The sequence below is a fragment of the Cydia amplana genome, chromosome 21, assembly GCF_948474715.1.
Source record: "Cydia amplana chromosome 21, ilCydAmpl1.1, whole genome shotgun sequence".
Lineage (NCBI taxonomy): Eukaryota > Metazoa > Arthropoda > Insecta > Lepidoptera > Tortricidae > Cydia > Cydia amplana.
In genome coordinates, this window is record NC_086089.1 from 4,626,799 (window position 1) to 4,642,583 (window position 15,785).

At 41.2% G+C, this 15,785-nt stretch overlaps 2 protein-coding genes across 2 annotated transcripts in view; one reads left to right on the forward strand and one right to left on the reverse strand.

Moving 5' to 3' along the window:
• LOC134658185 (disintegrin and metalloproteinase domain-containing protein 10-like) overlaps positions 1-15,785 on the forward strand; it is a 392,100-nt gene that overhangs the window by 355,638 nt on the left and 20,677 nt on the right. The window lies entirely within an intron of this gene.
• The window catches only part of LOC134657879 (UDP-glucose 4-epimerase), a 31,064-nt gene that overhangs the window by 1,903 nt on the left and 13,376 nt on the right, over positions 1-15,785 (reverse strand). Inside the window, exons 4-6 of the mRNA XM_063513460.1 lie at positions 9,773-9,952; positions 5,402-5,515; positions 734-905 (exon numbers count right to left, since the gene is read on the reverse strand). Of these exons, the coding sequence (XP_063369530.1) occupies positions 734-905; positions 5,402-5,515; positions 9,773-9,952 (466 nt within the window). The remainder of the gene's footprint in view (positions 1-733; positions 906-5,401; positions 5,516-9,772; positions 9,953-15,785) is intronic.

The following is a 15,785-nucleotide window of genomic DNA, read 5'->3' on the forward strand; positions in this document are numbered from 1 at the left end:
TAATTTTATTTAGATATATTTCGTGCCATCGGCGGTTGGGTAGTTGCTGCAATATGGTCATTATAGTATTTATAGTTCACCAAACCATTGACGCATAGAATAAACTAGCACTAGAAAGTGTTGTATAATGATCATTATAGTTCACCAAACTGTTTCGTAATACCTAAGTTGATGGCATGGAAGCCGCTGGCACCTGGCTGCTGTAGCAGGCGCACGGCGCGCTCGTGTCCAGCTGCCAGGTCCACCACGTGGATGTAGTCTCGCACGCCGGTGCCGTCCGAGGTTGGGTAGTTGTTGCAATATGACCATTATAGTTCACCAAACCGTTGCTTAATGGGTATTACAGTACATACCTAAGTTGACGGCATGGAAGCCGCTGGCACCTGGCTGCTGTAGCAGGCGCACGGCGCGCTCGTGTCCAGCTGCCAGGTCCACCACGTGGATGTAGTCTCGCGCGCCGGTGCCGTCTGAAGTCGGGTAGTTGTTGCAATATGACCATTATAGTTCACCAAACCGTTGCTTAATGGGTATTACAGTACATACCTAAGTTGACAGCGTGGAAGCCGCTGGCACCTGGCTGCTGTAGCAGGCGCACGGCGCGCTCGTGTCCAGCTGCCAGGTCCACCACGTGGATGTAGTCTCGCGCGCCGGTGCCGTCTGAAGTCGGGTAGTTGTTGCAATATGACCATTATAGTTCACCAAACCGTTGCTTAATGGGTATTACAGTACATACCTAAGTTGACAGCGTGGAAGCCGCTGGCACCTGGCTGCTGTAGCAGGCGCACGGCGCGCTCGTGTCCAGCTGCCAGGTCCACCACGTGGATGTAGTCTCGCACGCCGGTGCCGTCCGAGGTCGGGTAGTTGTTTCCGAACACCTGGAGCTCTGGAAGACGGCCTACGGCCACCTGGAAGACATTAGAATCTAAATAAAAAGTGTCAAAAGAGTTAGGTCCTATGCCATGCCATAATTATGTTTTATGGCCATAGCAGTAATAAATAATAGTACATTATTGTCGAGGTTCGGAAGTAGCTACTTGCAGGCTGAGGATTCGTTTTAAACGGACGACCTTGGGAGTCCGTTTAATTGAATCCGAAGCCAGCAAGTAGCCTTCCAGCCGAGTCATATATAGTGCTTTTCTCAAAAATGGTGCAAGAAATAGTAATTATTTACCTGAGCAACGGTCTTTATCACAGAAAAAAGTAAAACCATTGAAAATACTTGTATTGCCGCCTTTAAAAAAAATAAGTGTATTTTTCTGCTGAAAATACGCCAACCTGTTTAATTGGACCTATGCCTTCATTTGATATGGCCATTTCAACTTTTAAAAAGTTTGGAACTCGTTAAATAATGAAATTTGTGTGCAACATTGCAGTCCCGAAATCGAGACTGCAATGTTTTTAACTTTTTAATTTTTTGACTGACCATAAACTACGCACTTCGTGACCAATTTTTTAACCGGCAACGTCGACTTTTCCGTCCATTTTTGAGAAAATAAATATTATAACACATTCTTACACAGATTGACTAAGTACCACAGTAAGCTCAAGAACTCTTGTGTTGTGGGTACTCAGACTACGATATATATAATATACAAATACATAGAAAACACCCATGACTCCGGAACAAATAATTGTGCTCATCACACAAATATATGCCCTTACTGGGATTTGAACCCAGGACCGCGGCTTCACAGGCAGGATCACTAGACCAGACCAGTCGTCACATCACACACACATCACATGACAAGTAAAATTAGTAGAATAGGTACGAGTACAAAGTTTGATTAAGCAGTTCCGTTGGTTCAGTACACCCACTGCATTATACGTCACACCAACTATAAGGAACTTAAATTATAGGCACCGGTCTTTTTAGAAATAAAATATAACATGTCAATTGGATCACCGCTCGCTGTACATTGTGCTTATCGAGAACAAGCATTTTCACTTCAAATTGTTTCACTCAATTTATTAGTGTCCCTCGTTGCCATGGGTAACCGTCCGGGAGATTGTGGGATTACGTTCCACTGGACAACTCTTAAAAACTGTTGTATTTAAAACATAAATATCTTCCTTTACTGCGGCCGCTTAGATGGGCTCCAAAGGGTTGTACGGACACTGTCCACTACTGGTACAAACGTCCATTACTCGTACAAAAGTCCATTATTAGGACAAACCTGTGATATATACGGCATCAGGTTGTTAGGCGTGCCGGCGGGGTCCTCACCGATGCGGCCGCTCAGATGGGCTCCAAAGGGTTGTACGGACACTGTCCATTACTGGTTCAACCGTCCATTACTCGTACCAAAGTCCATTAAGTACTAGGACAAACCTGTAATATACGAGGGGTGTTCAAAATATTCTCGGTATGAGAATGAAAACAAACAAGTACGAAAAGTTTGATATTTTTATTTTTCAATATACTCCCCCCCTATGTTCATACACTTAAAAGATCGATCAATTATTTTTTTTAATCCCTCGTAAAAATATTTTTTATCTTTCGTGTAAAAATGCTCCTCCACTGCCGCCTTCAATGCTTCATCGTCAGAAAATTTATTTCCACGCAGATCCTTTTTAAGATTGGGGAGCAAAAAGAAGTCGCTGAGGGCTAAGTCCGGACTATACGGTGGGTGAGTAACAGTTTTAAACCCACATTCAACAATAGCTGCCTTGGCAATATGAGCAGTATGGACGGGGGCGTTGTCATGCAGAAGCAGAATACCTTTGGTTAACTTTCCTCGCCTCTTTTCTTTAATTACATCCTTTAATTGACGTAGAATGTTAGCGTAGTACTGTCCTGTGATATTTACACCTTTTTCTTTATAATCGATTAGTAATACTCCTTCACAATCCCAAAATATCGTGGCCATGACCTTGCCAGCTGAAGGGATGACCTTGAACTTCTTGGGATGAGCTGAACCCTTAATGTGCCACTGCATGGACTCTTGTTTACTCTCTGGGTCATAATGATGAACCCAGGTTTCATCTCCAGTAACTATTCTTTGCAGCACCTCATCAGGATTTTCACCGCACAGGTCAATAAAATCGGAACAACAAGCTACACGCATGTCTTTTTGAAGCCGAGTCAGCATTCGCGGAACCCATCTTGCACTTACTTTTGACATATTAAGATGGTCATGTATAATATCATGTACGGTACCAATAGAGAGATTGGTTACTTGTGCTATAGATTTTACCTTCACTCGACCATCTTCCAATATAAGTTTTTCCACTTCATCAATATTTTCTTGTGAAGTAGCTACTACAGGCCGGCCAGGTCTAGGGTCATCTTCAATACTCTCCCTTCCGCGTTTAAACTCGCTTGACCACTTTTAAATGGTAGATAAAGAAGGAGCAGACTCACGGTAAACACAATCCATTTCCTCTTTTATGGTTTTTTGATTTTTACCCTGTTTTGTCAAGAATTTTATCACGCATCGATGTTCTAATTTAGTTAACATTGTCAATTCGCACATGATGTTCATGTTTGTTCAGCAATTGCAGAAAAACAAAAGACCATCTCGGTTCGAATTATACTTTTTTTGAATGTCAATGAATAAACCTTAGCGGCCAGTAACGAAAGAAATTTTAGAAGAGGTCGTAAGATATCAATACCGAGAATATTTTGAACGCCCCTCGTATATGGCATCAGATTGTTAGGCGTGCCGGCGGGGTCCTCACCAATGCGGCCGCTGTGATGGGCTCCAAAGGGTTGTACGGACACTCCATTACTCGTACAAAAGTCAATTACTAGGACAAACCTGTGATATGTACGGCATCAGGTGTGCCAGCGGGGTCCTCACCAATGCGGCCGCTGAGATGGGCTCCAAAGGGTTGTACGGACACTGTCCACTACTGGTACAACCGTCCATTACTCGTACAAAAGTCAATTACTAGGACAAACCTGTGATATATACGGCATCAGGTTGTTGGGCGTGCCGGCGGGGTCCTCGCCGATGCGGCCGCTCAGATGGGCTCCAAAGGGTTGTACGGACACTGTCCACTACTGGTACAACCGTCCATTACTCGTACAAAAGTCAATTACTAGGACAAACCTGTGATATATACGGCATCAGGTTGTTGGGCGTGCCGGCGGGGTCCTCGCCGATGCGGCCGCTCAGATGGGCTCCAAAGGGTTGTACGGACACTCCATTACTGGTACAACCGTCCATTACTCGTACAAAAGTCAATTACTAGGACAAACCTGTGATATATACGGCATCAGGTTGTTGGGCGTGCCGGCGGGGTCCTCGCCGATGCGGCCGCTCAGATGGGCTCCAAAGGGTTGTACGGACACTGTCCACTACTGGTACAAACGTCCATTACTCGTACAAAAGTCAATTACTAGGACAAACCTGTGATATATACGGCATCAGGTTGTTGGGCGTGCCGGCGGGGTCCTCGCCGATGCGGCCGCTCAGATGAGCTCCAAAGGGTTATACGGACACTCCATTACTGGTACAACCGTCCATTACTCGTACAAAAGTCAATTACTAGGACAAACCTGTGATATATACGGCATCAGGTTGTTGGGCGTGCCGGCGGGGTCCTCGCCGATGCGGCCGCTCAGATGGGCTCCAAAGGGTTGTACGGACACTCCATTACTGGTACAACCGTCCATTACTCGTACAAAAGTCAATTACTAGGACAAACCTGTGATATATACGGCATCAGGTTGTTGGGCGTGCCGGCGGGGTCCTCGCCGATGCGGCCGCTCAGATGGGCTCCAAAGGGTTGTACGGACACTGTCCACTACTGGTACAAACGTCCATTACTCGTACAAAAGTCAATTACTAGGACAAACCTGTGATATATACGGCATCAGGTTGTTGGGCGTGCCGGCGGGGTCCTCGCCGATGCGGCCGCTCAGATGGGCTCCAAAGGGTTGTACGGACACTCCATTACTGGTACAACCGTCCATTACTCGTACAAAAGTCAATTACTAGGACAAACCTGTGATATATACGGCATCAGGTTGTTGGGCGTGCCGGCGGGGTCCTCGCCGATGCGGCCGCTCAGATGGGCTCCAAAGGGTTGTACGGACACTGTCCACTACTGGTACAAACGTCCATTACTCGTACAAAAGTCAATTACTAGGACAAACCTGTGATATATACGGCATCAGGTTGTTGGGCGTGCCGGCGGGGTCCTCGCCGATGCGGCCGCTCAGATGGGCTCCAAAGGGTTGTACGGACACTCCATTACTGGTACAACCGTCCATTACTCGTACAAAAGTCAATTACTAGGACAAACCTGTGATATATACGGCATCAGGTTGTTGGGCGTGCCGGCGGGGTCCTCGCCGATGCGGCCGCTCAGATGGGCTCCAAAGGGTTGTACGGACACTGTCCACTACTGGTACAAACGTCCATTACTCGTACAAAAGTCAATTACTAGGACAAACCTGTGATATATACGGCATCAGGTTGTTGGGCGTGCCGGCGGGGTCCTCGCCGATGCGGCCGCTCAGATGAGCTCCGACCGGGTTGAAATAACGCAGAGACACCACTGTCCATTTCTATAACATGTAAAAATTAAGGTTAGATCAGTAAATTCAATAAAGAATGTGAAATATTTTATACCAAGATTCACGAACATTATTTTTAGTTTCTAAGATTATTATTAAATACGATCCGTCCCGGCTTCGCACGGGTTAACAAATTATACATAAACCTTCCTCTTGAATCACTCTATCTATTAAACAAGTGCGAGTCGGACTCGCCCATGAAGGGTTCCGTATTTAGGGGATTTTGACGTATTAAAAAAAAACTACTTACTAGATTTCGTTCAAACCAATTTTCGGTGGAAGTTTGCATGGTAATGTACATCATATATTTTTTTTAGTTTTATCATTCTCTTATTTTAGAAGTTACAGGGGGGGGGGAGACATTTTACCACTTTGGAAGTGTCTCTCGCGCAAACTATTCAGTTTAGAAAAAAATGATATTAGAAACCTCAATATCATTTTTGAAGACCTATCCATGGTGTACTTCCGTTTGGCCCAAATATATTTCGCCAAATTTCACTTCCCAACAAACTTATCGCAGTAGTTTCATTTCCCAAAGGAACCTTTAGCAAAGTTGCATTTCGCAATAACTTATTTGGTCAAATTATCATTTGGCATGATTTTACTTTGTCAAATGTTATTAGGACAAAAACTTATTTAGCAAACGTTTTTTATTGGCTAATATTATATTCCAAAAAGATGTTTGCTCAAATTGTTACTTCGCAAATTTGGCAAATAGGCATCACTATTTAAATTTGAACCTAAATTCGTTCGTTCGTTTTTGCTGCATTTGTATGAAATTTTGGCGACACATTTTTTCTCGTATTAGGGTCGAAAGAGCTCGTGATTCTAACTGGAAATAATACAAAAAATCACAGTTCTGTGTAATGCAGATTGGGGGTAATCTTCATAAATTAAGTTATAGTAGGTAGGTACAATGCAGTACCAAAAAAATTACTATGTTTTTAAAAATTTTAATCATCAAAATGTCATACCATTAGATCTTTAAATTTTTAATTACTTATTTCAATAGTTACCACTGTGTTCTGCTAGAGTCAACTGATAGGTGCGACGACGAGCGAAGCGAGGAGGAGCGTGTTAGGTTGACCGTGTAATGACCAAACAAAATATTTTAAAAGAACTTAATTTTTTAATTAATAGATAGCCGTTTTCTTTTTTAAATGTGCTTCATAAATGGTCTCCAATATATTAATTCAGTTGCCAAATAAATGGTACCTGCCTAAAAATAATCAAAACCTGTAACGGCATTAAAATACAACTCATATTGATATATTTTAAGGCTCTATTTTTGTTGCCAAACTATTAATTTTAGTAGCCATTTCTATTTATTTAAACTACCCAAATTCGATTAATTAGTTGACCGGTTAAATACGTGTCTTTTAAAATTGGAACTTTACGGTTACCATTCAGTACCCCGAACCATGAGTCACTGACAGTGTCAACACTGACATATACGTAACCATGTAATTTACTTTCTATAGTACCTACATCTCGCTCGCACTAATATGTCAGTAAGAGCGAAATGCATAGAATTCATGGTTCAACAAATTACATCCGTTTGCATAAAACATAACCAAAATGATAAAAAATACCAAGGTCGGAATAAAGTATTTCAAATGAAAGCAAAAATAAAATTACTGCCCTCTATTATTGGTATGTAAATTGTATGCCATGTAATATTTTGGGACATGTAAGTTATGCTTAATGATACATTTGACTAAATAATACTTGATAAAATGAAACTTGACCAAGTAATTATTTGCTAAACAATAACTTGCCAAAAAAGACTATTGCTAACTGAAAAATTGCGATAAGTTGTTTTGCCAAACATTTTTTTGGGAAATGATAATTTGGGAAACATAGTTTGGGATGTGATACTTTGGGAAACGTTTTTGGCCCATTCATTAGTAAACCCCTATCCATAGATACCCCACACGTATGGTATACATACGGATGGACAGACAGACATACAGATGGACGTGGGGTGGGCCTCATCGATCGGCAGTTTCTGAGGCCCCCGTACAGTACCCATGTCTGATGGGTAGCCTGTATACTTACAGGGTCGCTTCTGCAGATGTCCTTCATGATTTCCTCCCAAAAGTACTTGGATTTGCCGTAGGAGCTCGTGAGGCCGAGGCCCGTGGGGTGGGCCTCGTCGATCGGCAGTTTCTGAGGCCCCCGTACAGTACCTATGTGTGATGGGTAGCCTGTATACTTACAGGGTCGCTTTAGGTTACGCGGACGACTTAGTAATACTAATCAGCGGCCTAGTAATAAGCACACTGTGCGATCTCACACAGTCAGCACTGAAAATAGTAGAGAAATGGTGCAAGGAGAATGACCTATCGGTAAACCCAAAAAAGACCGACACAATTCTCTTCACACACAAACGAAAACTGGGCACATACCAAATGCCAACCCTGTTTGGCACAAGACTGACACTTTCAAAGGATGTAAAATACCTAGGCATAATACTGGACGATAAACTGAACTGGAACAAACACCTAGAAAATAAACTGAACAAAGCAACAGTAGCCTTTTGGCAATGCCGGAGGATGGTGGGCAAGAGATGGGGACTTGCCCCTAACATTATACTGTGGCTGTACAAAATGGTAATAATGCCAATGATCAGCTACGGAGCGGTTGTATGGTGGCCCCGCACCCAGCTAACCACGGCAATAGATAAACTGCACAAAACACAAAGACTAGCATGTGTAGCTGCGACGAGCTGTATGAGAACTACTCCGACTGCGGCCCTAGAAACAATGCTAGGACTCCTGCCATTACACATATACATACAAAAAGAAGCGGCTGCCACAGCTCTTCGGTTGAAAAATCTAAACCTATGGACATCTTTCAGCTCACCGCACAAGAGGATCTATGACAATATGATCTCAAAACTGCCCATGCTGGAAGCGCCAATTGACCAAATACCAAAAACTATGATCTTCTGGAAAGACTATACCATATCGTTAACAGAAGATCCTAAAGAAGGACTAGACCAAACAAAACTAAGAATATTCACAGATGGCTCAAAAACAAACACAGGAACAGGATGTGGTGTCTTCTCAGAGGACCTGAACATACACATCTCAAAACCCCTGGGCGAATACAACACAGTATTCCAAGCTGAATGCGTAGGTATAATAGAAGCTTGCAATGCTATAACAAGACGAAAAGTGAAACACGAGAATATACTAATACTGTCAGACAGTAAATCAGTACTACAAGCGCTAGGCAGTGACAAACTAACTTCGGAACTTATACTGGAATGTCATCGAAGACTTACTGAGGTGAGCAAGGAAGGCAACAAAGTAACAATCCAATGGATAAAGGGGCATAGTGGATCAAGAGGAAACGATGCAGCGGATGAACTGGCCAGGAAAGGCTCAGAGACACCGGCATACGGACCCGAGCCCATTATACCCCTTCCAATATCCTACATACACAACCAACTAGACCTACATCACAGACAACTGCATAATAAGTACTGGAATGAAATGGACACATGCAGGCAGACTAAAGATATTTTACCGGAACTGAACTACAAGCTCACCAAAATACTACTGAAAACACCTAGGCAACAACTACGTAAAATAATAGGACTTATCACAGGACATAACACACTAAACAAACACCTACACAATATGGGTAAAACGGACAGCCCCTTGTGCAGAGCATGCATGGAAGAAGAGGAAACAACAAAACACATACTCCTAGACTGCAAACAGGTAGAAACATACAGGAACAAATACCTAGGAACTCCGAGCACACTAAAAGAGGCAGTCAGCAACCTGAAAACACTGCTAGGTTTCATGGAGGAGCTGGGGTGGTTAGAGTAGCGCTACCTCGTTTCACGCAAAATAGGCACAATGGTTGTCGATTTGCGGAAAATGCCCAGAAACACTAACTAACTAACTAACTACAGGGTCGCTTCTGCAAATGTCCTTCATGATCTCCTCGCAGAAGTACTTGGACTTGCCGTAGGGGCTCGTGAGGCCGAGGCCCGTGGGGTGGGCCTCGTCGATCGGCAGTTTCTGAGGCCCCCGTACAGTACCCATGTCTGATAGGTAGCCTGTATACTTACAGGGTCGCTTCTGCAAATGTCCTTCATGATCTCCTCGCAGAAGTACTTGGACTTGACGTAGGGGCTCGTGAGGCCGAGGCCCGTGGAGTGGGACTCGTCGATCGGCAGTTTCTGAGGCCCCCGTACAGTACCCATGTGTGATGGGTAGCCTGTATACTTACAGGGTCGCTCCTGCAAATGTCCTTCATGATCTCCTCGCAGAAGTACTTGGACTTGCCGTAGGGGCTCGTGAGGCCAAGGCCCGTGGGGTGGGACTCGTCGATCGGCAGTTTCTGAGGCTCCCCGTACACGGTGCAGGAAGAACTGTAGACTAGTTTGTAGACGCCATGTTTACGCATTACCTGCGAAACAAGTTACATGAATGAGGCCCTTTTTTAAAGCGTATAGGTACAGGCGGTCTAGCCAAGGTGACTGTTTGCGCCACGTATTAAATACTTAACCTATGTATTCTGACCTCCTTGTCGGGTTTTTAATATAGACGGCAAGGCGATAATAAAAAGAAAAATGTCACATGTCACGTCAATACATGTAAAATAAAACTCGATTCGATATTGTGTGTTTAAGAAAATGAAACCAAAGGGATCCCTATAATTAAGTATACATACAACAAAATTAAGTGCCGCCGAATCAGTGGAGACTAGAGACTCTATAAGGAGGAAAACGCAGAACCAGTGCATGTAAGTTTTTCCGCATCCCCATTTTCGGCCTTTGAACCGGTTTCCAAATTTACCTTTAAAAATATTACATAATAACCTTTGCTCACTGAATTGCGTAGGTACAAAATATAATTTCGGATTTCCTTTCGGTTTCTTTAAATAATCATTTATTTACAAACAAGATACGAGGGGCGTTCAAAATATTCTCGGTATTGATATCTTACGACCTCTTCTAAAATTTCTTTCGTTACTGGCCGCTAAGGTTTATTCATTGACATTAAAAAAAAGTATAATTCGAACCGAGATAGTCTTTTGTTTTTCTGCAATTGCTGAACAAACATGAACATCCTGTGCGAATTGACAATGTTAACTAAATTAGAACATCGATGCGTGATAAAATTCTTGACAAAACAGGGTAAAAATCAAAAAACCATAAAAGAGGAAATGGATTGTGTTTACCGTGAGTCTGCTCCTTCTTTATCTACCATTCAAAAGTGGTCAAGCGAGTTTAAACGCGGAAGGGAGAGTATTGAAGATGACCCTAGACCTGGCCGGCCTGTAGTAGCTACTTCACAAGAAAATATTGATAAAGTGGAAAAACTTATATTGGAAGATGGTCGAGTGAAGGTAAAATCTATAGCACAAGTAACCAATCTCTCTATTGGTACCGTACATGATATTATACATGACCATCTTAATATGTCAAAAGTAAGTGCAAGATGGGTTCCGCGAATGCTGACTCGGCTTCAAAAAGACATGCGTGTAGCTTGTTGTTCCGATTTTATTGACCTGTGCGGTGAAAATCCTGATGAGGTGCTGCAAAGAATAGTTACTGGAGATGAAACCTGGGTTCATCATTATGACCCAGAGAGTAAACAAGAGTCCATGCAGTGGCACATTAAGGGTTCAGCTCATCCCAAGAAGTTGAAGGTTATCCATTCAGCTGGCAAGGTCATGGCCACGATATTTTGGGATTGTGAAGGAGTATTACTAATCGATTATAAAGAAAAAGGTGTAAATATCACAGGACAGTACTACGCTAACATTCTACGTCAATTAAAGGATGTAATTAAAGAAAAGAGGCGAGGAAAGTTAACCAAAGGTATTCTGCTTCTGCATGACAACGCCCCCGTCTATACTGCTCATATTGCCAAGGCAGCTATTGTTGAACGTGGGTTTAAAACTGTTACTCACCCACCGTATAGTCCGGACTTAGCCCCCAGCGACTTCTTTTTGCTCCCCAATCTTAAAAAGGATCTGCGTGGAAATAAATTTTCTGACGATGAAGCATTGAAGGCGGCAGTGGAGGAGCATTTTTACACGAAAGATAAAAAATATTTTTACGAGGGATTAAAAAAAATAATTGATCGATCTTTTAAGTGTATGAACATAGGGGGGGAGTATATTGAAAAATAAAAATATCAAACTTTTCGTACTTGTTTGTTTTCATTCTCATACCGAGAATATTTTGAATACCCCTCGTATATACAGTGTATTACTAAAAGAAATTAAAAACTAGCATTTCGGTTTCTTAATTTTTCAACAAATGTTCCCGTCATAATTCTATTTCAAAGTACGGTCAGTAAACTAATTTATTTTTATTGTCTGTTATTTTATTTAATATTTCATTTACGCGTAGCGTGTGAGATTATTCATCGCGTTACCTTATTAATAAATGCGTTACAAATAAATTTCGTATTTTATAACAGTCATATTGTGACATTTGTGACATAATTTTCACGGAACATTTTCTGCATGCCATTATCGTTATATAATTTCAGTGTATTTTAAGTTACTAAATACACTCAACTAAACTGAAAGCTACGGGTAAATTATTCCTGAAAGCCTCAGTTTTTCATAAACTGTAATTAACCTATTGCGAAGGTTACACTTGTATTAAGTTATTATACAAGCGGAACGTTCGTATTTAATTCCTTTTCCTTCGACTTGCATTAAGGTACTATACAGGTTGAATATAATTTATAATTATTTGTGCATCTTAGCACAATTATTCATAATATTTTTTCGTGCTATCATAATAATAACTAGGTAACCATGGCAACGCGACTTAAGCTCGCGGAAGCAAAACGTGCTCAATGTTTCATGCGTTTACAAAATATTTATGACATGATTCCAAAGTTAAGCAGTGACAAGGTTTTGAGATGTCTGCTGGATCCAGGATCACAGAAACATTACGTTACATTGAAGTGCTGCAAGAATTTAGGTCTTCCTGTACACAGCAGCCCAGTGACGTCAATAAATGGATTAGGTGGAACAACGATAACACAACCCATCCGAGGAACTGTCAACTTAACATTTAGGTCAAGATATGATCCTAAACATCAATATACTATCGAAGCGCTTGTTTTAGATGAGATCACGCCTGATTTACCGACCTGTCATATTGATCAATCTGCAACTGATCTGTTTGATAATTTACATCTAGCAGATGACTCTTGGGCGATTCAAGGTGAAATTGACGTACTTCTTGGTGTTAAGTTATTCACCAAATTATTAATGTCAGATAAAATTGAAAACGAGCCTGGTTTGCCTGACGCTTTAGAAACTACACTGGGGTACATCATACTAGGCGATGCTCCCGCAGTTAACGCTTCCTACTCAGCAGCTGGGTATTTTACGTCGGTTGATGTCGGAAATTTAATGCAAAAATTCTGGGAAATTGAAGATTTGGATGGAGGAGTGATTCATAGTCCAGACGAGAAAAAAGCTGAAGTTATTTTCAAGAATACAATCAATCATTTGGAAGACGGACGTTATGAAGTAGCACTTCCGTTTAAATTGGACCCAAGCAATTTAGGCGATTCTTACAAGACTGTTGAACGCAGATTTTTAGCGCTTGAAAGAAAATTCGTCATGCAACCTGAATTAAAACCAGCTTATGATGAAGTTATCCGTGAACATATTGATAAAAAATATTTATCTGAGGTTCCAAATGATTTATTCCCCCCAGTGCTCCACATTTTGGAGGATGTTGGGAAAGTAATGTTAAATGCGTCAAATCACATTTGTTTCGTACGATAGGTAAAGAAATCTTGTCATTTCAGGAATTAATGAGAGTTCTATGTGAAATTGAGGCTTTATTAAATTCTAGGCCGCTATCCGTGTTAAGCTCTGATCCAGCTGAACCTTCCGCATTGACGCCAGCTCATTTTCTTAATGTTACTCCATTGAAATATCTTCCAGCTGCGTCTGTTGCGGAGCGGAGGTAACATCTGATCATCTTTTGCAAAGAAATCAATTATTAGATCGTTTAACGCAATCATTTTGGAAGAGGTGGCGCGATGAGTATTTGCACACGTTGCAAACCAGACAAAAATGGAATACTCCTTCTCAGCCTATTAAGGAAGGAACTGTTGTAGTCATCCTTCAAGATAATGTTATGCCTCTACATTGGCCGTTAGGTCTTATAACTCAACTCTTTCCAGGCATGGACGGTATTGCCAGAGTTGCTTTGGTTAAAACAAAATCAGGCACACTTAAAAGACCTTTGGTAAAATTATGTCCTTTGCCTTCTCAATAATATAATTTCATATTTCTATTAGTATTTAGTTATCTCTCTCAAGTTATGGAGGCTTCATATGTTTATGTCAATTTAGTTTTCTCTGAGCAATAAGGATGCTATTATGTAGTAAATGATTTATTTAAATAACTTTTTGAAAGCTATTCCTTTCAAGGCCGGGGGAATGTTTGCGCCACGTATTAAATACTTAACCTATGTATTCTGACCTCCTTGTCGGGTTTTCAATATAGACGGCAAGGCGATAATAAAAAGAAAAATGTCACGTCAATACATGTAAAATAAAACTCGATTCGATATTGTGTGTTGAAGAAAATGAAACCAAAGGGATCCCTATAATTAAGTATACATACAATATAATCTTTAATAGAAAAAAACCGACTTCTCTAACTACTAGCCTAACCCACTTAACGGTGCTTATACTTTATTTGGTAATATGTATACATTTTATGGTAATCATAGTGGTTGATTTAGTTTAGGTATCATAGTGGTTTTCCGGGTCAAGGTCCGGGTCTGGGTCCGAGTCCGAGTACGGGTCCGCGTCCGGAGTCCGGGGCCCAATCCAAGTCAAAATCGAAATTGAAAATCACAAAACGTGTACTATGCGTCGTTGAGGAGTTCTGTTCTGATCATCATCAGCAGTTCCACTTCATCAAATGCCACAGTTTTTAATGTAAATGCTTGATTTTCTGATGAAAATATATAAAATTCTATACGGATGCCTTTAAGATTTGAGAAGTTCCCTCGATTCCTCATGGATACCATGTTCAGGACTTGAGATTGACATAAATGTGCCTAAAAACCTAACTTGCTTAACAAACATAACGAAAAGGACAAATCGCCAAATGCGAGCTATGCGTCGTTGAAGAGTTCCGTTATGATCATCATCAGCAGTTCCACTTCATCAAATGCGACAGTTTTTAATGAAAATGCTCGATTTTCTGATGAAAATACTAAAATCTCTATACGCATGCCTTTAAGATTGGAGGAGTTCCCTCGATTCCTCGTGGATCCCATCATCAGAACTCGAGCTTGACAAAATTGTGGCTTAAAAACTTAACTTGCTTAACAAACATAACGAAGAGGACAAATCGTCAGACGTGTGCTATGCATCGTTAAAGAGTTCCGTTCTGATCATCATCAGCAGTTCCACTTCATCAAATGTCACTTTTTTGAATGTATATGCTTGATTTGTTGATAAAAATACAAAAATCACTATATGTGTGCCTTTAAGATTTGAGGAGTTCCCTCGATTCCTCATGGATCCCATCATCAGAACTGGGTTTTGACAAAAACGGGACCAATCTGTATGCATATACATACAATCAAAAAAATAATTTTCAAAATCGGTCCAGTAATGACGGAGATATGGAGTAACAAACATAAAAAAAAAAAAATTAAAAAAAACATACAACCGAATTGATAACCTCCTCCTTTTAGATTTGGAAGTCGGTTAAAAATAAAGTGCCGCCGAATCAGTGGAGACTGGAGACTCTATAAGGAGGAAAACGCAGAACCAGTGCATGTACGTAAGTTTCTCCGCATCACCAGTGACAATCGCTTGCGCTTTGCCTCGGAACGCTTTGTATCTCTCTATCACTCTCCGATATTAGTGTGACTAGTGATTGCAATCCAGATTATCCGAAGTTCGAAAATCCGGATTTCACGGCGATTTCCGATCCGTTCTAAAATCCGGTTTTTTTTTACAAAATCCGGATTTTCGGATTTTTTTGTATAACCATGCAATATTGCAAATTAACGAGTGTAACTTACTGCCATAGCTCAAATTCGAATTATAATTATATTTTTCAAACGATTAATTAACTTATATGCGTTTTAAGCAAGAGCTTTCATTTTCGCTCAATTTTGAACACATTATTAGCAATATAAATAACAAGTGTCGAGCCGAAAAGGTGATTTTCTTCAACGAACGTGCTTTGCAACTTGCAACCACTGAGGGTTTATGTCACAGCAGATTAA